This window comes from Nesoenas mayeri (genome assembly GCF_963082525.1).
Source record: "Nesoenas mayeri genome assembly, chromosome: 3".
Taxonomy (NCBI): domain Eukaryota; kingdom Metazoa; phylum Chordata; class Aves; order Columbiformes; family Columbidae; genus Nesoenas; species Nesoenas mayeri.
The window spans coordinates 25,109,631-25,132,139 of NC_137544.1; the positions used below are offsets into that span (position 1 = coordinate 25,109,631).

The 22,509-nt window shown below is 37.6% G+C and overlaps 1 protein-coding gene across 3 annotated transcripts; it reads left to right on the plus strand.

Annotated features, from left to right (window-relative positions):
• The first annotated feature begins 111 nt into the window (after positions 1-111).
• FBXO9 (F-box protein 9) lies at positions 112-19,943 on the plus strand. 3 transcript variants are annotated; one of them, XM_080342911.1, is made up of 14 exons: positions 198-334; positions 4,161-4,238; positions 5,231-5,389; positions 5,826-5,883; positions 7,770-7,869; positions 10,265-10,395; positions 13,211-13,325; positions 14,063-14,181; positions 14,476-14,566; positions 15,534-15,629; positions 16,367-16,460; positions 17,216-17,370; positions 18,606-18,754; positions 19,173-19,943. In XM_080342911.1, the coding sequence occupies exons 1-13, from the start codon at positions 332-334 to the stop codon at positions 18,712-18,714; spliced, it is 1,308 nt and encodes a 435-aa protein (XP_080199037.1). In that variant the 5' UTR covers positions 198-331; the 3' UTR covers positions 18,715-18,754; positions 19,173-19,943. The 3 variants fall into 3 exon arrangements, with proteins under 3 accessions (XP_080199038.1, XP_080199037.1, XP_080199036.1); XM_080342912.1 differs by having other exon boundaries at positions 112-334; positions 4,165-4,238; positions 18,606-19,943; XM_080342910.1 differs by having other exon boundaries at positions 18,606-19,943.
• The last annotated feature ends 2,566 nt before the right edge of the window (positions 19,944-22,509 follow it).

The window sequence follows — 22,509 nt, forward strand, 5'->3', positions numbered from 1 at the left end:
GCTGCAGCAGAACAGGCGGTGCGGGGCTGCGGTGCACGCTGGGACGAGTAGTCCGCGCGGCCGGCGTCCGCGCCTCAGAGCGGCCCGTGCGTCAGGCGGCGCTCTGACCTTGCGGGTTTGTCTGGTCGCGTGTCTCCGCTGCTCCCGGTCCGCCTGCCCCTCACTCGCCGGGAAGATGGCTGCCGTACGCAGGGCCCGCAGTTACTCCCGCTGCGTGGTGCGCTTCTCCGACCGAGAACTCTGCTAATTTCCCCCCGCGGGGAGGACACACGGACCGAGCGGGGGGGCAGAGGCCCCCGGGACAGGACAGCGCCGCCCGAGCGTTGGCAGCATGGTGAGCGGGCCCAGGCCGGCCGTGTCCTGCGCCCCGCTGCACTGCGGCCCGGGGCGGGGGAGGGACCGAACCGGGAGGCGGCGGTGGGGGCTCGGCCGCTGTGGCAGATGCGGGCGGAGGCCCGCGCGGCCCGGCCCCGCCGCCGAGGGGGCTGAGGCGGTACGGGGTGTGTGCCCGGCGGCTGGAGGAGCGGCCTCAGCCCCGCTGCTGCCGGGCAGCCCTGCCCTGTCCGCCTGCCCGCGGGGCGGCCGTGACGCCCGGGGGCTGTGTGGGGTCGTGGCCGGGATCGCACGGCGGACGGCTGCGCCGCACGGAGGCACGGCCGCCTTCCGCTGGGGGGTTTGGGCTGATGAGTGGGGCTGCTGGGTTCAGGACCGATGTAGCTGTCTGTAGAAACACCGGAGCAAATCCCTGTGACATTACAGATGGGCGTGGCCCACCTTTCTCTTTCTTTCCTCAAAAAACATGGCATGAAGTCACTTGGTAATTTAATGGGGTCTGTGAGCCAGGCACTCTGCGTTTGAGTTTGTGATTTAACATATCAGGAATGTTGTTTGGTTCAATATTGCTTTTCTGACTGCACCTCAATGTGGGTTCAAGTATCCATGATGAGAACTTGATCATTCAGAGTTAAACTAGTTCTGTAGTTCAGGAGCTCTTAAAACTCCTTCCTACTATAATTACAACTATTTTTTTAACACAGTGTTGCTGTTACCACATTGACAGAAATATTGAGCGACCTCCTCGTTTTTTTTTGTAATACCAAGCAGAACATTAGCTATCAGTCACTGTTTTGCTAAGTCGTGCTTGCTTATCCCTTCGTTCAGTACAGTTCACATGTAGCCGTGTTCAGTTGCTGACAGTCAGCTTTGAACTGTTTGTGATCTTGGCTTTCTTTAGCTGAAACAAAGATCTGAACTATTGAAGGACTTGGCATTACAGACAGTTTAGTAAGTGATTGTTGTGCTCTGAGGAAATTGGCATGCAGTTATTGATTGCAAAAGAGTTAAAACAAAGCTGGGCAAGTAAACTAGTTTTGCATTTGGCAAATGATTATAAAGCTTTGCAATCAAATCAGAATCAAATCAACTCAGCCAACTTCTTTTTACAAGTTGCAGTCTAATTCAGATGTTTACTTTTGACATGTTGACCTTTTGGTCTCTGGACTGGCTACCACTTTTCTCATGGAAAATTATTTGAACTGATAGGTACACATTAAGGATGTCTCACTTTCAAGCTGGATAAAGTCAGTGTTCCATATGACAACTGACTTGTAGCAGAAGGGATGCCAGCAGCATAAAGATGAATCCATTAGATCTATCCACCAAGTAGCGGTTACAGTGCAGTGTTCTGTGAACTTCAGAAACTGTAACTGCAATTTAAGTATTGTGTCAGACATGGAGACAATTTTTACAAGTTAAAACCTGCTTTAGTTGTGGTCTCATGATCTGTCTGTTATTGAAGATCCTTGCTTCAGCGATACCTGTGTTTGCTCATTTGTTCTAGCAAAACCATAGCGTTTCAGCAGATCAAATAGTGAGGAGGTTGTTAATAGAGATCGGTTTTCTGGTTCAGTTAGCCATGCAGTAGCTATGTGAATGAATTACTTTACTGGTGAATTTAGAGGGATGGCCACTTAAGCTGCCACTGCTGCCAGAAGACAAACCTTTGATATGAGAGACTTCAGATCACAGGTGCACTCAGTACAGAGAAGGTAATGAGGAAAACCAAAACTTTGGTTGTAATCAACTTCGTGATGTTTTTTGGCAGCTTTTGAGCTGTGGACTAGATCTTCATAGTATGGTGTATTTTTTTTTTGTTTTGTTTGAGAGCACATTTACATTTTAAAGAGCATTGAATGGCGTTTTGGAAGCAGTTGGTCCAGAACTGTGATTGACAGTTGACTCAGAAATGAGGGAGAAGTAGGGCAGTTGAACAGAGACAAGGGGAGGAAAATCAAGACTCTTAAACAGATTACTGAAACAAAAAGTTTTTGAACACGAGGCAAACAGCCAGCTTCCTAAGCTTCTAAATAATTTGAACTCTTGCTCTTAAATTAGTTTATTTACAGACTTCATGAGTTAAAGGTTTTAATGGGTGTGCCTTTATGCACAAGAAGATAGTGTGTTGATTTAGTTTAGAAATAACTTTACTAGTCTCTGCATTTTGCAGATAAAACCAGGCGTTTTCTGCCCAGACTGGGAGCTGACTGGACAGAATTCAGCTGCGAACCAGAAGCCTTGCATGCTGTGCAGGCAGGAGTAGGCCTTATTTGTGTCAGCCCAGCGCCATAATAATGCACTTACAGGCATCCATTTCAGTGCTGGCTTGTTCCTAGGTATCTCTGCTTGGCCAGTGTAGACATAATCCGTGGATGCTGAAGTAATGTGATGATAGGATTGCTATACTCATAGACATTAACTGCCTGCAATCAAATTCTGGAATGAAAAACCATGAAATTTCTAAGTTATTTGCTGCTTGCACAGATTTGCTTTGGAGCGTTCTGGCTTAAATGTTTTTTCCACCAAGAAATTAAAAATGCACAGCCTTAAGATCAGAGTGTAAAAACAGATGCAATATCTGTTTATTTTAACCAACCAACACTGCATTATTAATTGTAAAAGATAAATTGACTGAGACATTAGTGAAAATAAGTTTATAGATGACCAGCCCTGTAAGTTTGTGGACCCGAGCTCCAGGCAAGTGCTTGTATCACCAAGACAAAGAGATTAAATATTGCCTTCTCATCAGGTTTGCCAATGTAGTTTGTTCATGAACTTCCAGATGCTATAAAAATTGTATAAATTTTCTGAATACAAAATGCTTTGATTTTTGCACTTTTTAAAGTAGATGTGGTAATCTTAATGCCAGGTTTACCTTCTTATCATCTCACTTTGCTTTATGTACTTGCAGAACTATAGAATTTCAGGGCAGAATGACAGAAAAACTAGGATGTTTCAGCTGCAGGAAGAACTTTAAACAAATATCTTAGTCTTTGTTGAAGTGTTGTTTTTTTTTTTCCTTGCTGACATCTTGATGCTGTTGTAATTGTAGTGGCTCATCACTGACAATCAGAATTAGTTTCTATTTGGTTTAGTATATGTTTCATAATCTAAGGATATTTGACAATGAGAATATATTTGCATGTTTTTAAGTTTTGCTCTTAAACTAGCTGTCTGTCTCCTATGTAGAACCCTGTTAAATTTAGTTAAATGTCTTACTTAAGGTCTTACTTGTGTAACCTGTCTCACAGCAGTACTGTAAATAAAACCAGCTGTCAAGCTCTCATGCTGTCTTTTTGTGTTCTGTTTACTTTCACATGCAGTTTTTGAGATTGCACATATTGTCCCATAATTTTCATAAAGTATTCTTACGCAAAGCATTAGTCTTTTTGTGCTTTTGTAAATATTAAACAAATACAAACTACTGATTATCTTTACAATGAGAAGATAGTGATTGAATTTTAATTAGTAGTACACCACTGTTTAATGCTGAAGCTTTGGTTCTGTGCTTTGACTTAGACACTAAGTGTATTTATTCTGGTATTATAGCATATAAGCCTTCAGGTGATACAAAACTATGTTGGATTGATGTGACTGAAATGCAAAACCCAAATTCATTGTTTAATAGGGAAGTGCAAGCAATACCAATATTTTAAGATTAATTTTTATCATCAATTAAGATTGATCTGTTGAGTAGGTGGGCAGGGTGGGGAAAAGAGGAACATGCTTAATTTTTTTTTGAGTGTCCATGACAGTCATGCTTTGTGAATGTGCTATAGGGACTTATGCAGACTGTATCATCATGTCTGACTGCTCTCTACTAGGCAGAAGCTGAAGAAGATTGTCACTCTGATTTGGTAAGGACCGATGACAATGAAAGATCCGGTGAAGCAAATCTTCAGGTATGTCTCTCATGTTAGTGTTTTTTTACAAACATAGTACTGCTGTGATTTAAGCTGCATTACTTACGCTCCTTTAGTTACCACATGTTTGTTGATCTGACAAATGCTTGATCTGTGTGCCACTCCAAAAGCAAAATAGATAAATTTTGCATTGTGCTCCAAATGTCAAATTCAGCCTTCAGTTGTCTGTGGAGATGAAAAGAAAGTTTGTGGCAGATTTGGAATTTATTTGAAGAACTGTAGAAATTGGACAACAGTTTCTGTATGGATCAAATTCCAGTTTAACTTGTCACTTCCTTCTGGAACAGGAAGTTGATAAAAACAGTTTGATAGAAAAGTGAGCTCTCTTACAATACTAGATTTCTATGTAGTTGCCCCCTAGAAGTTGTGATGATTGGAAGGGACATGTAAAGGGTAACTTCGAAGATGCTGAAAAAATTGCATGGCAAGAATTATAACTTCTTATTGCACAGAGCATAGTCTTTTTTTTTTTTTACAAGAGAACAGAGTGTGAGGTCTTTCTTGTATATTATATAAATGACAGCTTTGATTGTAATAAAGCTTACTATGCTTGTGTACAAAAAATCAGGTTTTCTAAATTTTCATTTCAAGAGTTAATTGACTTCTTATTTAAGAGAACTCTGCATAAACAAGGACAAACACTATGTGTAGGAAGAATACTTTTCTATGGAGTCATAAGTGATTACCTTAGTACTGACAACCTCTTCCTGAAACATCATTTTTTCTTTTGAGGTGAACAGTCCAGATAAAAACGCTTCTGTTATTGAATGAAATTGAAAAAGTACTTGTGCATTAAAAAAAAATACTATAAAACAATTGCTAACTCTTGTGTCTAAACTCACTGAAACTATTTAAGACTTGGAAGTGTAAAGCATAATTTTGAAACTCTTTTTTGTGTTTGTACTTTGTAATTTCCTCTCAGAAGATATCTGAATACGTGATACTAAAACAGAATTAACTGGATTTTCTAGGCAGAGCTTCAGATGTTCAGAGCTCAGTGGATGTTTGAGCTTGCCCCAGGTGTGAGTTCTAGTGGGTTGGAACCTCTGCCATGCAGAGCATCTTCAAGAGGACCTGGAGTAAAGTCTGTAGATGCCAGAGGGAAACAGGAGATAGCAAAAGAGGAAAAGGTACCGAAAAAAAAAAGAGAAGTATAATTTTGGGGTTTTTGAGTGTGTTAATATGGCAGTATAATTATCCTAAAAGCTAATGCTGAATTAAATGTAGAGAAACAACAGAGGTGTTTAACCTGTTGTCTCCATACCAATGTGTTTCCATAATGCTACACTGATTTTTCTAGTTTTTATACTTCACTTTGTGTCACCTTCCACATCTGCTTTCTGAAAGACTGTGGGTAAGGGCAAAGTAACAGGAATGGGGGTAGTTTGTTGATTGGGAATTTCAGTTATGGCTTGTATCACGAGTATGTCTTCTCACTCTATTTGTGGAATTATTTTATTAATCTGCTTCACAGGGTACAGTAGATAAGATGAAAATTAAGTCAAGTGACAATGTACTTGTATTTGTAAGGAATTTAAGAAGTGTTCTGTGTCATGTATTGTGCAGGCAAAAGAACTTTTCCTGAAGGCGGTGGAAGAAGAACGAAATGGGGCCCTTTATGAAGGTACTATGGAAGTCTACAACAGACACCCTTAATGCAAAGGAATCTAACACTCTGATTTATGTGCAAGATTGCATGATGACAGTGAACTTAAGTTGCAGGCTACTAGTAATTTGAGAGCTCAGTTATTCGGATAAGCAAACAAGTTTGCTATAAAAGGAACCATCGTAGTTCTAAGGTTGACTAAGCTTTTTCATACCAACAGTTGCCAAGTAAATAAAAAAAAAATAGGAAAGCAGCCTATTTAAGCATTATGTATACAAAATGGAAGCTATAGCTTCATCTGCTGGAGTGCATTGCTTGTATGTTGAATACAGCAGTGGAAAAGTAGTGACAGCTGTTAGAGTTGCATTCACAAAGGTGTTTTAGGCATCTGGGTTGCATGAATATCAATCCATTCTTTCTCAGTTGAATTTGGGTTGAGACTTAAAGAAACAAAAAAAAGCTGTTTCTATACATACACCTGTATCAGACCTCGGAGACACAGTCCTACGCCAGACACAAATATATTGCTGAGCACACGTTGGGACATCTGTTTACTGACCACACTTTTATCTGCTGACTTGACCTGAGTCGGTAGAATCCAAGTGACATTTCAGCCCGCTGCAGAGATATGCTGATACCTGATGTTTGTGAGACACTTACGTACAGCAGCTTGTTCATGTTGAAGTACAGTACAGGCCTTGCTGCAAGATTAAATGCTAAAGTTGAGGCTGATCTCTGTTTAGCTGGCTGCTGGTTTTCCTCAACCTCACCAGCCAGAGGATACTGCTTGTCAGGAACTCAAGGAAATAGGAACTCAAGGAAATAGGAACACTTACTTGCCCCAAACTCGTGCTTCTTAGACTCATTAGTGTGTCAAATTCTGACTTCCAGACTCACTGATGTTTTATTTTGGCTTTTGTTTTGTTTTTAAGGGTCCAAAATGAGGGAGAGTTGCCCTCTGGTTTTGGTATCACCATGAGAGAATACAGAGACATATAAATACGTATATGATCTTAATCTTGGTATTTAAAAAGACTGAATGTACTTAAATTAAGGAGGATCCACAGAGTTAACTCGGAAAAAAGACATTCTGCAGCTTAAATAACAGTTTTTTCCTAGAAGGTGATTTTCTTGGGCCTGTTTCTTTATTCAATGTTACGACATCTTTGGAGTGTTAAAGGCAGAGGGACTTTGCTGTAAGAAGCCTGGTCGGTCTACTTTTCCTTCCTTTCCTGTAGTCTTGTGGTTGCTGCTGTCCGCCAGTTGAGTTCCTCACCCTCAGTGGCTTGAGTGGCTTACTTCTGTGCCCTCTGTAGTTCTAAGGGTTTTCCCACAGTAAAATTTACTTGTTTTGTTTCTGTTGTTGATGTTTTAAAAGTACAACAATATTTTGTTGATCTTTTTCAGCTTTTTAATGTTACATATGGCTGAATGACTATTTGTACTATACTGCGTACCTGCATCATCTTTCAAATTCTCATTCATGGTCCCCATAGTTTCTTATGAATATAATGCCTAAAATCTTCATGACTTTTTGAGAAAGCTTTGTAAGTGCTGGACCACAAAGGAAATCAGGTCTTTTTAATATTTTAATATAAAATTTTGTACTCCATAACTGAATTTGTAGTGGTTAAGGCAAATCTGTAAAAGCTGACATACATCTGAGAGCTCTTCACTCTGAAAGAATATATGAAGTCTTTAGTTTTAGAAATAGATGTTCAATATGCCTCTCTTCTTTATTGAACATAAGCCTTATCAGTTTAGATTAAATAAGATTTACTAGGAGAAGGCATTTTCTACCATTTTATTCCTTTAACTGAAGCCATCTGTCTGTAAAAAAATCTTTGCTTTGATAAGCTAGTATAAGCATCAGACATATTTAAACATTAAACCTTTCTTTTCAGCCATCAAGTTTTATCGTCTAGCCATGCAGCTTGTACCTGACATAGAGTTTAAGATCACCTACACACGGTCCCCAGATGGTGATGGAGTTGGAAAGAGGTGGTGAGTATGAAAATTTACTAATTAAGTGCCTAGGAGTACTAAAACCTGAAAATTTGTTTCTAAAGCAGGTGAATGGTCTGCTGTCATACCCAGTTGTAAGTCTCTTAAAATTTGAAAAGCTTGTCTTCTTTCATTTGAATAGACTGCTTTGTAGAAAGTTTAACAGATGTATTAGTCTAAGGAGGGCTTTTTTATACTCTGGTTCAAAGAAGGTATTGATCTTGTTTGTTAATTAAAATGTAAGGATTACATATAGTTATGTTGTTACCAAAACCAACCAACAACAAAAACCACAAACAAACCAACCAAAAAAAAACCAACAAACAAAAAGAAAAAAGCATCAATCATTTTATTACTTTTGACCTCTGATTTTCAGATTTATAAATTATACGTTTAAGATCATCCACAAAATTGAAGATGGCAAAAACATAAATTATTAAAAGCTTTGTTCCGTGGAATAAGCATTGTAATTAAGCAAGGAAATACACTACTGTTCTTGTGCTGAGTAACAGAGCCAAATTGGAACATTTCCAATAATTAAGGCAATACATTTAGAAGCTTATAGATTGTAATCTGAGTAGTCTGGTCTTTGGTCATGAGAATACCCCTAGCCTCAACACACCAAATATGTAGCAGTTTAAGGTTGACCTAACTTGAGCTCAAGTCTTAAAACAGGATTCAGGTTAGGGCCAAAACTTCTGTTACAGCTCAGCATACTGAAGACAAGTTCATGAATCAGAGCTTTCCAATTCGCTGCTTACTGACAGCAGACGTAGATGCTGCTGATTGCTACAAGAAATCAGGAGTTTGAAAACTGAGAATAAAAGAGTAAAGTACAACCATGTCCTTGTGGTATTACTAGCTCAGTATTGTTGCCCCAGGGCAGTATAGCTTCAACGCAGTAGTTGACTCAGTATAAAAGAGTGAGATGAGCTAAGTATTTTATTTACAAGTTACTTTAGTTTCTGAATGCGTTGCTAGCATAACATCTTTGCTGTGTGTTTGTGCACTAGGAAAAATATTGGATAATAAACTACAGTCACGTACAAAATTTTGTTTTCTTAGGATTATTTTCTTATTTTAACATCACTCTCTCCATTGCCTTAATTAAGCCTCTCCATTTCCCACTTACTGTATGAATTTTCATTTAGTTTTGTAAATGTTGCTGCACCATCCTGCGCACTATGTAACAGTGGGGGAAAAACAGCCAGTATTCTTAATTGTTGTTTAAAAGCAGTATTTGTAGAGGTGTGTCTTTTCAAGACACTCTAGTTGTGCTTTTGCTTTCTGAATTACTGTTGTAGGTGTTTCATACAATCTTGGTGAGGAAAAAACAAATTACACCATTACATTTGAAAAAAAGCAATTTACAGTGTGGCCTGAGACTGGCCATCCTACTCATCAAAATAAAGGAAGGTGTGTTGTGCAACATCTTACTGTGGTCTTCTTTATGACAGGCCCAAACATAATTGTCTTTTCTATAATTCTTTAAACCCATTGGTAGGTCTGCTAGTTGCTTGCTTGCATTCTCAGCTCGTTCGATCAATCTTGTTTAGAGCAGAATTTAATAGTATTAAAAAGTGACTGAAAGATCCCTTAGCTAGTTTGTATACCAAGGCAGGGGAAAGAAAGCGTTTTGTGATGAGATCAAGGAGAGTTGTGTAATTTGTGGTTACTTGGAGCAAGCAAGCATGTGCCTGTTAAATGATGATATTATGACATACAACTTAAATTCAGATTTTTTTTTTAATGTGGTAATGTTCTTTTATCTTTAATCCTTCAAATTTACTGACAAGTAGCAAGCATATTACTTTTGTTCTGCCATCTTGTTCTTGCTCCTGAATGTTTTTTATGTCTGCCTGTCTACAACATTGGTAAAAAATAGTTTTCCTAAATGAAAGTTTTCCTTCATAATTGATGAATAAGCACACTGAAGATCACTCTTGACTGAATAATGCAAGAGTAAAAAAAATCCTTAGTTGTTTTCAGTGTCCTACATTGTAACAAGGATTACAAAATATAGCTTTCTGTCAATTACGGTAAATTATTTCCCACATATGGCCTATCTTAGACAAAGCAAAAGATCAGTTTTCTGTTTCAGTGGGGTCATGCAAATCTTCAGTGACTTCTGAAACCAGTGAACCATGAACTCTCAAATCCAAAATAAACTGGAATTTAATGAAAAAATAAGTGTTACTGTCAGATTGGTTCCAGTAAAATATAAATGGACTTGATAGGATTGTAGTAGTTGTTTTATCATATGATGAAATGAGATTATTTAAAAACATACAGGAGACAACTACATTGAATGAGGTTAAGACAGCAAATTGATGCCAAGATACGGACATCTGTTGGTGTGTTTTGTCCAATTGTGTTGGCATTCTCCCTTTTCTAGTGTCGAGGATAACAAAGAGGATGACAAAATGGCTGATCTCCTGTCGGATTTCCAGCAGCAGTTAACTCTTCAGGAGTCTCCAGTCAAACTTTGCCAGCCCGAAGTTGATGTCAGCCAGACCCATATCTCAGGTATGAGAAAAGATGCTCTGTAAGAGTTCAGAGGCAGAATTTATAGAGATGTTTCACTCAGACTTTATTAAGACATTTGTCTCCTTCATTCTAAAGCCACCGTTAAAGAAGTGTACACAATATCTATTTACTTCTGTAGTTAGATGTGAGGGGAAAAAAAGATCATTAACGAGCTAAGCAGATATTGTTCTCATATATGATTTTGCCTTTATTGCACAAGTAGAATTTTTCAGGATCAGAGTAGTACTTAAAAGTAGCATCTTAAAGAAACAGACTTGCTGAAGTACATGTATTACAGTTTTCCTTCCAGTTAATGTTTGAAAAAGTAAAATATGGGCGTTTTTTTGTTTGGTTTATAAATATTTATTACAATTCTTAATTGTGAATAAGAGACAATTGTTCTGTGAAGAATATGCATAAATGCATTTCTTGTTTTTATCTGATTCTATATCAGATTTTTCAAATAAATATATTTTCAGGTTCAGCAAGACTATATAATATGGCTAGAAAGGCTTTTAAGGGTTAGTGATTTTCAGTGCTTCAGTTCTAGGGTGGTCATCCTGTGACTTCCTTATGAGATCTAAATTACAGAGAGCACTTGTAAGCTATGAACTCTCTTAAAATCAGATACCTCTAAAACATGTGTGTTTTGCATCCCAGATTATCAGTTGCTCTTGGAAATTGTGGCCTGACCTCCTCTATTCTGCTCAAGTAAGGAAAATAAATGCAGCCAGCTGTTCCAAATGGGATTTTTAAAAATTATTTTAACAACTATGGCATTGTACACTGGGAAAAGCATCTTCTGGTTTTTTTGCCAGCAAAGTCAAGATGTTGTAGACATTGCTATAAAGTGATCTCAGGAGATGTCTCATTGAGCAGCAGTCTCAGTCTCTTTCTAGCCTTCCTGCCAGTCCTGTGTTACAGTGTCTTGTTTACCAACTTCTTTATAGCAGAGTGAGAGCTGTTCAAATCATGTTATCTGCTTCAAAAGTTGGTGGGCTGGAAAGGAGCTCTCTTCGTCATCACAGTAGTACAATAGTCACAAATCTCAGCAGCCCAAGGAAAGCTGGAACAATATGAAGCAGCAGATCTGGATGAATTGATTTCCTCTATTCCATTTTACTTGTTATTGGTGTTCCTAATGTTATAATACTGGTTAATGCATACTACAGCACAGGATCAGACCTCTGTATGGAACTGATGTACTGAATATAGTTACTTCCCCTTTCTAGCGTATCATGAATTTTTCATAGTAGTTTGGTTTTTTGTTTTTTTCTTTCACACGAGTAAGGCTTTGGACTAAGATGGCATTCTTTGCCAGAAATACTATGTGCCCAGTATTTGGAGCAAAGTGTCTTTACAATTCCTAGTTTACTAGAAACTTAGAAACATGGATGGTAAGATAGATAATCAAAGGCTTTGGCTGACCGATGACTGTCAGGATGGTGGATGTATTTATACCTGTCAGCAGATTTTTAAGCCTCTGTGTCTCCTGTTCTCCAAGATACTAAGAGCTCAGATACTGAAGAGCTCTTAAATTTCCAGAGACTGTTTTGTATCTTGTAGCAATAAAGGCATCTGCACAATTTTTGTTTATATTGGAACATTAATTTAATGATTGCAAATACGGGCAATATAGCAAATTTATGACTTGTCAATAATAAAATGTAGAATTAAGTCAGATCCATGAAACCAGATGTATGTTAAATGACTACAGAAACTGGTGCCTAATGACGTGTATGTACTTTTTATCATGTTAGTATCCTAAAATGTGAGACTTAGGTTTCATCAACTTTTATAGCAAAAACTGTCTCGTTCGATTTGTGGGAGTGCAGCAACACAGTTTTTTAAGAAGCGTGTCTTTTTACTAACAATCGGAATTCTGTTAAATTGCAGTTTCTACCACAGCATTTACAGTTATACTGTTTAATGTACTTTTGTGCCGCTCAGCTGTTTTCTCCATTTGATCTCAAAGCAGTTAGACTAAGTAAAATCATCAAGTCTTATGTGCATGTGGTGATACAGTTGCAACCATAGGCTCTGGGAAGCAGCAGTAATTGAAAATAAATGAAGTATAATTCCTGATGCTATTAGTGAAGAAGATTATACACAACTGAAGCAACAGAAAAGACTTAGGGAGGCAGAAAGGTATTCGATGTAATTTTAGCTTAATTTCCCAGGGCTTTCTCACTAAACTTGTAGTACTGTGAAAAAATTTTTATATGATCTTGTGGAGCTTTCATGAGGATTATGTCATCTTGTATTATGTTAGAAAAAGCCTTTCAACACAACAGTGCTGTGTGATACCATTTTAAAACACTGGAACTGTACCACAACATATAGAGTGGTATCATATCAATTTTGTGGTGAATAGGTTGTCCTTAGGACCTCTTCTCCAACACAGAACCTGACCTGAGCTGGTTTCGCTTGTCATGCCAGGAGCACCATGCTTTGAGGTAATGTAACACACTAGGACAGTTTGAAGAAAATACTGCTTTGGAGGCACTGTGGATGTGCAATATGTATGTGGAAGTTTTGGTGTAATGCTTTAGAGTTGTGGATATTTGTACTCTAAAACTATGTTTTATCCTATAATCTTACCATAATGCACTTTCAACCCCTGATTTTTGTTCTTTTGTTATTCTAATATATAGTGACTGTTAAACGTTTTTTTTTCATGGCATCTGGCTACAATGTGAAGAACTCAGATTTTATTATGGCAAGTCAGAACTTCAGTAATGGTCAGCCCTGGGATTATAGGTAAACTATTGATTTACAGGTTACCATCTAACAAGGGTTTTTTTTCTCTTTGCAGTGTTGCCTATGGAAGTACTAATGTACATTTTCCGATGGGTGGTTTCGAGTGACTTGGACCTAAGATCATTAGAGCAATTATCTCTTGTTTGTCGAGGATTTTACATTTGCGCCAGGTATTGCAGATAAGTTATCTAGAGTGAAGCTTCTCTACTCTAAGGAAGAAAAAAGAGCTTTTTTTTATGCTTAAGCATATGTAAACAGTGTGGAGAAGTGGTTAATAAATCCATAGAGCAAAATTGCCTGTGTTGGAAAGGTGGTTTTTGGGTTTTGTTTTTGTTTGTTTGTGGGGTTTTTTTGTTTGTTTTCCCTCTTCCTTTCCCTTCTCTTTTCCCTTCTCTTTTCCCTTTGGCGTCTAAGTTGTACATGTAGGACTTTTTCTTCCCATGGCAATTTTCATGTTACACTCCTCACAGTGCCAATCAGCTTTTGAATACACCACTAAATGATAGGTTAGATAGATGGCTTCACTGTGATGGAAAATGTTGCTCAAAGTCTTACTTGCTCGACCGTATTTGAAAGTCAGAGTTGCAAGGTCTCCAAACTAATGTCTGTTGTGTCATCATCCTCATATGGCCACACAGGGGAGTGTCTGGCTGCTGCAATGTTTTTGTTCCGTCCTTGGCTGAAAATTTCATTGTGTTCTTCAATTTTACTGGGAGAAGGCAGTGGCTTTCAAAAGCTCCAGGATTAAGTAAATTAGTCAATGATCTGAAACTATGAGCTATTGTTGTTCAATAAAGTTTCTTTTAGTTGCCTCCAACTGAATAATGGAGTATGTTACTTTGATAGAGAAAAGCTAAGCAAGGTTCACGAAAAAGTTACGAGGTTTATTTTTTCTCATTTTCACTAGAGATCCTGAAATCTGGCATCAAGTCTGTTTGAAAATATGGGGCAGGAGCTGCAATAAGCTTGTTCCATATGCCTCTTGGAGGGAAATGTTTTTGGAAAGGCCTCGTGTTCGATTTGACGGTAAGGTGTACTTTTGGAAACAGTTGTATTTTTTACTGCATGTAACCGTGACAGAAGCAATCAGGTGGATTTGGTGTGTATGATGTCATTATTAGACCTAATCTGAATTTGTTTGGGCATTTGAATCTGTAGAACATCTGTAAAGAGAATGGAGGGGTGCAAGGGACAAAACAAAAGACTTTCATGTGTTTAAGTAACAAAAGACAAATAAAAAGTTTTATATTATTTGTTTTTTCATCTTAAATATTTTATGTACTTAATTTTTATTTGTATTTTTATCTTCCTTTTCTGTAGGTGTATATATCAGCAAGACAAAATACATTCGTCAAGGAGAACAATCTCTTGATGGTTTCTATAGAGCGTGGCACCAAGTGGAATATTACAGGTAGAACTGTAGTACAATGAGTGAGTGAAATGTTTCTCTCTCTTAAGTTCTTTAAATCCAGCCCTTGATATCACAAACATTAATGATTCTGTAAAACTCAGTGGAACTACTACAGTGTGTAAAGCTATTTATATTTTTGAGAATAGGTCTTAAAAAATAGGATTTATTATTATAATTAGAGGTGGGCTTAGAAACACATTTCATCCTCAGTTATACCATTTCACTTGGGTATAGCTTAAACAATAACAACAGTAATACTTATCCACAGGTTTCTTTCACCAAATCACTTCTACTTCACATTTATGATATAATAATTGTTTTCAGCAGAGGGAAAACAAATTACTTTAAAATAATTTTCTTTTGACTTATGTGTAACCAATTGTAAATAACCAAGAGGCTGGGCTTTCTCAACTTGCTGTAAATACTTTGTCATTTATTTCCTCAGCCTGTGTTTCTGCTGTTCTTCATCTTGCTGTTCCCTTCTGCCGTCTGTTCTGAGGCTATTTCTGTAGTATCACAAACATCAGCATGGTATCTCAGTACTGTAAACATTTATCAGATCCCAGAACTTGAAAAAGTCCATATGACACTGTCCATTCTGTACTGATACTGTAATTAAGATTTTGTTGATTTGTCTCAATCAATGCTAGGAATGGAGAAACTTACTTGAGATTAGTTTTGATTCCAGGGTAGCCTTCTTGCTTTGATTAGAGGTGACAAAACTCCTAAACTTTTGCCCTTTTTCATAACTCTTCATAATTTGCTCTTTTAATCTTCAGAACTCTCTCTAGGTTTTGGATTTCTTTTTTTTTCTGTTATATCACCTATGAAGAAATATTTTTTTTTCAAATCTTATTATCTACCAAGTTCTATATCCTCTGGGAAATATCCTGTGATTAAAAAAAAAAAAATCAGAGAAAAAATAATTTGTTTTCTAGGTTTTTATTGTGTAATTATATTCTTGCAGGTATTTGAGATTCTTTCCAGATGGCCAAGTTATGATGCTAACAACTCCTGAAGATCCACAATCTATAGTTCCTCGCTTACGGACTAAAAATACAAGGTTATTAAAGTAAAATACTTGTATCTACAGTTTTAATCTTGCTTTTACCTGGCAGTTTGTATTTACTTCTGTCTCAGATTGTATATACTGGCTTAACAAAACAAGACTAAAATACAATATTATTATATTAAAATTTGGTCTTTATGCAAAGATATCTTTCATTTTGAGGTCCTGCTACTGTAAGTAGATTTCCTTTGCAGTTTATGTGATTTTCAACTTTTAGAGGAGGTAGATGGAATAATACGTGCTATTAGCTTCGTGATTTTAGAATCCTTTTAAAGATACTATTTTGTTCTTGACTGCCTTCTCACAGTTCTTGACTGTTTGAAGTAAAGTGAAAATTTTTGTGTGATATGACTAAATCATTGCTTGATTTCTTTTTGATGTTTGCATGAACTTGTTAAAAACTTAGAAAATTGTTTGTGACTTCAGAACACGTTTGAGCTGTTCACCAGAAGTCTGAAAATATTTAGCAGTGGACTGGGTAGAAGTGACTAACTCACTTTTACTGTCCTACCTGGACAAATTAAAAGCAACTTGCCAAAATGTTTCCATTGATTCGTGTCATCAGTGAGCCTGCTGTTTTACTAAATGGAAATAAAAAAATGTCCTTGATTATGATATGTAGTCAGTGCTCTTTCAATTGTTGATATTTGCATTATAAGACAGAGAATATTTGCATTTGAGACAGAGAATATTTTTATGTCTCTGACACTCTCCTCCTCTTAACCTTCCAGAACGGATGCAATCTTGCTTGGCCATTATCGCCTTTCCCAGGAAATGGACAATCAAACCAAAGTATTTGCTGTATTAATGAAGAAAAAGGAAGAGGTAGGTAGCAAAAGAGAATAGAGGAAAAATAGTTTAAAGAGGTGGCTTTTTAATAAGTTTTTTCTCAGACCAAATATTTTAAGGCACCTGAAGATTTGCATTACACCAGAGAATTAAAAAATTAATTTCATTTTTAAATGGTTTAAAATGAAATTATAAATGAGCATCGTAATTTATTGTACCTTTTTCCTGAATCTGTAATAACCTGTTTATTAAGACAGATAAATATCTCATTCACATTTGAGCAACAGTTCTCCCCCTTAGGCTTCATTGCTGTATGTGATGCTATTTAGGTAGTTTGTTAACATTGTTAACAAATAGAAGGGAAGGATGAAGAGGTCATTTTCTGAGATCAGTTTAGACTCTGGCAGTTATATCCCACAGCATTAAATAGAACTAAATAAGCAGTATTAATTAATTGAACTCTGAATGATTTGGTCAATTTATTTACATCACAAAATTTTCAGATTAACAAAGTGTCTGTCAAGAGAAACTTGTGAAGAGTTACAAGTGTTACACTACTTACAGTGAGTTTGCATAGTTTGGATGGTACCTTCCACACTTCTATTACTTTCTGTAAGAACTTCTTCCGTAATTAACAGCTAAATTGATGTATCTTAGAATCATAGAATCAATACCAGTATGTAGCCTCAAGTATAAGAGTTTAACAATACTTAGGCCTCGGGATAAATAGTCGCACAATATGTTATTTATAGGTCATGAAACTTCTTTTCTCTTCTCTTCTCTTTGTACAGAAACCAATTGACTACCACAAATACAGGTATTTCCGCCGTGTTCCTGTGCAAGAAACAGATCACAGTTTTCATGTAGGACTGCAGCTGTGCTCCAGTGGGCGACAGAGGTTCAACAAACTTGTCTGGGTACATCATTCTTGTCACATAACTTACAAGTAAGTACATGGGGAATAAGATGAAAGAAGGATACTTAACTGTAGAAACAGGTGGCATTGATTTGTCCAGTACTAAGTGCAGAAGATGTAAAGACTGAGACTTCAGAGGCTTTAACAGAATGTCCTGAAAACAGTAACTGGTCCTGATTTGATATATTATAATGAACTTCTACTTTAAGAAATCCCAAGATTTTAGTAACACTTTTTAATGATATGGGAAGATTCCTCAGTAGTAGAATTGCAGTATTTTAGCTGTTTCAAGGATTTAGGAACAGTGTTTGAATGATTTCAGAACTGAATCAGGTTTGAATGACTTAGTGTGGTGCTAGTAATGGGATGTGGAAAACACATATTCATTAAGGTATATTTATTTTTCTCTGTGGATGTGCGAGCTAGAAGTGTCTGCACCTATCATATGAGAACTGTAGCACTTACAAACTACATAATCCAGCACTGCAAAATATGGGCATGAGACCAGCCCTTCTGATCACTAACTGTGGCCACTCTTCTTGCACCTGACACTGAATTACTGGCAAGTTGGATGTCCAGATGTTTGATGTTGGCATTTAGGGTGGATTTAGGCCGTGTCTTCCAGTCTGTTTTTAAAGGAACATAGCTCAGCTATTGGGCTGCAAGTATATAAAAGCTAGGAAGTAAACTACTGGTGGTTGGGAGTATAGGTAACTTCCATAAACACAAATATTGCTTTTATACAACCTAATACTTTCTGTACTGCTCAGGTTCTGCTGTACCTCTCAGCATGGTGGTATCCTTTTGAAACTAGAATAAAGATGAGTATAAAACACAGCTGGGAGGATGTATGCTTTTGGTCACTGATATTCAGAAATACTTGGGTTTCTTTTTTAAAAAGTTCTGCAAACATACAAGTTGTTGCTGTCCCTCTGTATTCTGAATTCAGGGTTCTAAGTGAAACAAATAAAAGGGGATTTTTTACTTCAATATTAATATGGTGACTTGAGTGACATCCTGTGCTGTTTCACGTCTTGGAGCTAATAAGAACGGAAGGAAAAACTGGTTTCTTTGGTATTTATATGAAAGTATAGTCTATATAGCGTGATTCATCCAACATTCACATGCTTTCAGAACAAGGCAGTACGAAAGACGCATTCCAGCTGTAATTTGGAGTACACATTGTACTGTGGAACTTGATTGCTTTATTGAGGGACTTGAATAGCAACTTGTCTCTAATTTAACTCTTATGGTACCCTTTGCAGATCGACTGGTGAGACAGCTGTTACTACTTTTGACATCGACAAAATGTACAGTCCTTTGTTCTTTGCACGAGTGAAGAGTTTTACTGCATTTTCAGAGAAGCCGCTCTAAGAAACACCTTTTCCTCTCACAATTCTTGCATGAATAAAAGGTTGTAGCTAATGAGCACTTAAGTTATAAATGTGTATATATTTGGAACATTTTGAAATTCTGGGGAGTTTTTTGAAGGCAGCATGTTCTGTTTGATAATGAATGGCTGGGGTTTTGTTTTGAGGTCAAGCTTGAAGAATTTGGCAACAAAGTTTTGTTGTTTGTTTTCATTTTGGTTTTTAAACAGATTTTATAAATCGGTCTGTTAAAAATGTGAGTTCATCTGCCTGGACACTGGTTTGTCCAAAATGAATTGTTATAGGAAAATCTCACTGTCCATGGGACAGTGTGTGTGATCTCTGGTGAAGGCTTGAAATCAGAAGGGGAGAAAGTTGTCTTATATCTGTTAAACTGTGTGGCTTAAAATAACTTCAAATAAATGTTTTCTTTAAATTAAACTTATTTTGTTTGCCTTTAAGATCTGGCATTTTGTCAACATCAACCTTAAGAAAAAACAATGAAGGGCAAGCAAGCATGAAGTAGAAAATGTAACTGCAGAGATACATCTGCACCAATGCAGTGATGTCAGTTGTTCACACATGTAATTTGATGTTGATGGAAGCTGAGTGGAGCCTTCTCGACAGGATGGGCACAGAGGGCTGTGGGCAGTGAGTTGTTCTCCTGTACGGTAGGACGAGTTTGCAGGGTACGCAACTCTGCGTGGGAAGTGTCACCACTCAGTGGCAAAATGCTGGTGTGTAACACACGTGCATTGGCACAGGTAAGCAGGGCTCACTTGGAGGTGATCGGAATGTGTTACAACCCTTCATCTAACCTCGCTACAGATGCTGTAAATCCTTTGAGCATTTGTTGTGCTATGATAAATGTTGAGGCTGCTGTAGATGTTCAGGTGCTGTGTACTGCTAATCATGAAGTGTACCTTGAGGTTCGGTGCAGGTACTGTACGCTGCTTCTCCGGCATGTATCAACTGGGGGGGTAGTGCAGACACTGTAATGCTGCTTATTATATATGTATCTTTGATTCTAAAAGAACTGAAGCTTTTTAGTGTAGTTTTTTAAAGCTATTTTGCTTAATTTACCTTTGAACATCTCATTTCAAAATACTGACCTGGGCTTGAGGACTGAAATGTGAAAGCTGGGGAAAGAACTAGACTTGTTCCATAATTTATAAAATGTATCTTTGCAAGGAGCTACGTGATTAAAAATAGATCAATAAATCATGATTTTGAACACGCAATCCCTTGCAATTTCTTATTTTGCTGAGAAATCATTATTGTCATACAGTTAAAGATGGTCAGTTAGGAGATACCATGCATAAACTACATGCTAGGCAGGATTGACAGGTAGAATTAGCCTCTTAATGCCTGTTTATTATGCTGTTTACAGGTTGTCTGAGAGAAGTAGATAAGCTTTCAGGTACATGAGTTCTGCATGAGGAGGTGGATATCTGAAACTTCATAGTTTTTCTAGCTAGACCAATAAGACTGGCTACAATGCCTCTTTGGCTGATGTCCTCAGACAGCAGTTGCACTATGACTTCATACAATACATTGTTTAATAAGGAGTGTATTGTGTTCTCATTGCTGAAGGGAAAAATGATTGCTTAGAATTTCAACTTCATGTTTTGAAATATTGCCAAGTTTGTACACAGAGAAAGATGTTAGTTACCTACACTTTTGTTGAGGGTGAAAGACAAAGATCTGATTGTTCCTGCTGAGAAGTGTCAAAAGTTTTGTCACAAGAATCACAAGACGATATCAATTTTTTGTTTAGGTATGGCTTTGTCCAGTACCCATTGTTCAGTACCATGGATGTAATAGAAGAGCCTTTCAATTCAAAGCCCTTTTCATACCAAGATTTACCTGCTTCTTCTAAGCTTTTGCTTTTTCTTTCCTTGGCCATGTGTTTGAAATACAGGTTGTTTCAAAAACATGGACCACATTTCTTCCTGAATTGCAATTCAAATTGAGTCCATCTTTTTGAAACACCCTGTATACTCTGGGTGTAAAGGAAAAGCTAGCTAACATCCTGGTATACGCTGAGATCTGTTACAAATTGAGATGTTGATTCAACAGAAGTCTCAGACAATGAGTGTTTTAAGATTATGTGAAATATTCCTTCACCAAGAAAAATGACGTGAGCCTTCTATCTGTGAGACTGAGCTGTGGTTAAATGCTTGTTCCTTTGCATTTAGCAATGCAAGCAAGTCAAGCTAGTTCTGTCTCTCAGAGTAGTTTATCAGCAGATACTATTACTGTCCATGTGCATCTATTAAAACAGTACTTGTTTCAGTAAATAAATGGGTGACTAGTTTCTCTTCATTCTATCTAGTGATTTTTGATATTCCAAGGCTTTAATTGCTAGAGGCTTTATGTTTTCATAATTTAGTTTTATTTTCCTTTTAATTACCATATGAAGACATTGGTGTAACTAGTTTACTGCTGGGAAATTGCCCTTTACTAATTTTATTTGTAACTTGAATAAGAGAATAAGGTATACAACTGTGCGGTCCTTTTCCCCAAGAATTTCTTGTATGAGCTGAGACAAATTCACTTACAAAAATGGAAGGAGGGCTACAAGAGGTGACAGAGGCACGATTATCAGAGTTGTAGATCTCTTAGCATTGTATTAGAGTGGACAATTTTGTGGAGAGACGATCCCCAGATGATCAGATGTTAGGCTGACTTCACTCAGCAATGAGCAGCAGTTAAGGGTTTTGTGTGTGGTGCTGGGCTGTAGAAGGGGCAGGAAGCAGAGATGGGGGTTTGGTGCTGGGAGCGAAGGTCCAGCTGTGGGTGCTTCCCAACTGCTGAGTTCAGCTCCTGCTTCACTCGCTCACCATGAGCCAAGCTGGTCAGAATTTCAAAAACACGTGATGTTTACACAAGGTTTTTGTTTCGAGAAAGAAAACGATAGAGTCGGTTTTTGACTCTTAATCCAAGAAAATTCCCCTGGAATGTGTGCCCAGTGTATTTGGAAACTTCTGTCAACGTTAAAAGGGTTGAGCTATTGAGGTGCTTTTCAGTTTTGTCTTTTCTACTGTCCAAGATAAAAAAAAAAAAAAACCAAACATGAAAGCTTATATACATTTGCAGAACAATTTGGATTTCAGAAATTAATGTTACATGTGCTACTGAGTATTTATAGCACCTATAAAGAAATCAAAGACTTCTGTTTGACAGTCAAGCTTTGTGCTTTATGCTTTCTTAGGAAAACGACTCATGTAATTGTTTGCTTAAAAGGAGCAGTTAGTGCTTCTTCGCCTTACCTCTGTCTGGTCCAGAGTTAGTTCCTGAGTCCTTAAAATAATTCTTAAATCTGCAAGTCCTAGATAATGTTGGCTGAAACAAAGGATTTGGAAGAGAAACTAGAGTCTGTTATTAAGCAGAACTTTTGGGGCTATTTAAAAGTGGCATTTTGCGTCTCAGCTAAAGCTGCTGTCAGCTCTGGTAGCGTAGCCCACTTGAAAGGGTCCAGATGCACCAGGCGGATGTGCACTTACCATTCCAGGCTGCAAGAAACAGGTGTGAAAATTACAGTATAGCATGATTTTATGGAACACATATTCAAAGTATGAATAGGAGAAAAAATTAATCATGAAACATGACTGCTTCTGAAGACAATATTCCTGCATCTCGTAGGATTGACAGCCTTCTCACCTTGGCAACTGCAGATATTCTGACAACTTTTGAAGATGTCTGCAGCACGTTTATTAATTTACCATCAGAATGCTCTATGAGAAGTAGCTGGATATGATGCAGAGCTAAGAAAGGCAAAAGTAATAAAGTCCTGCCA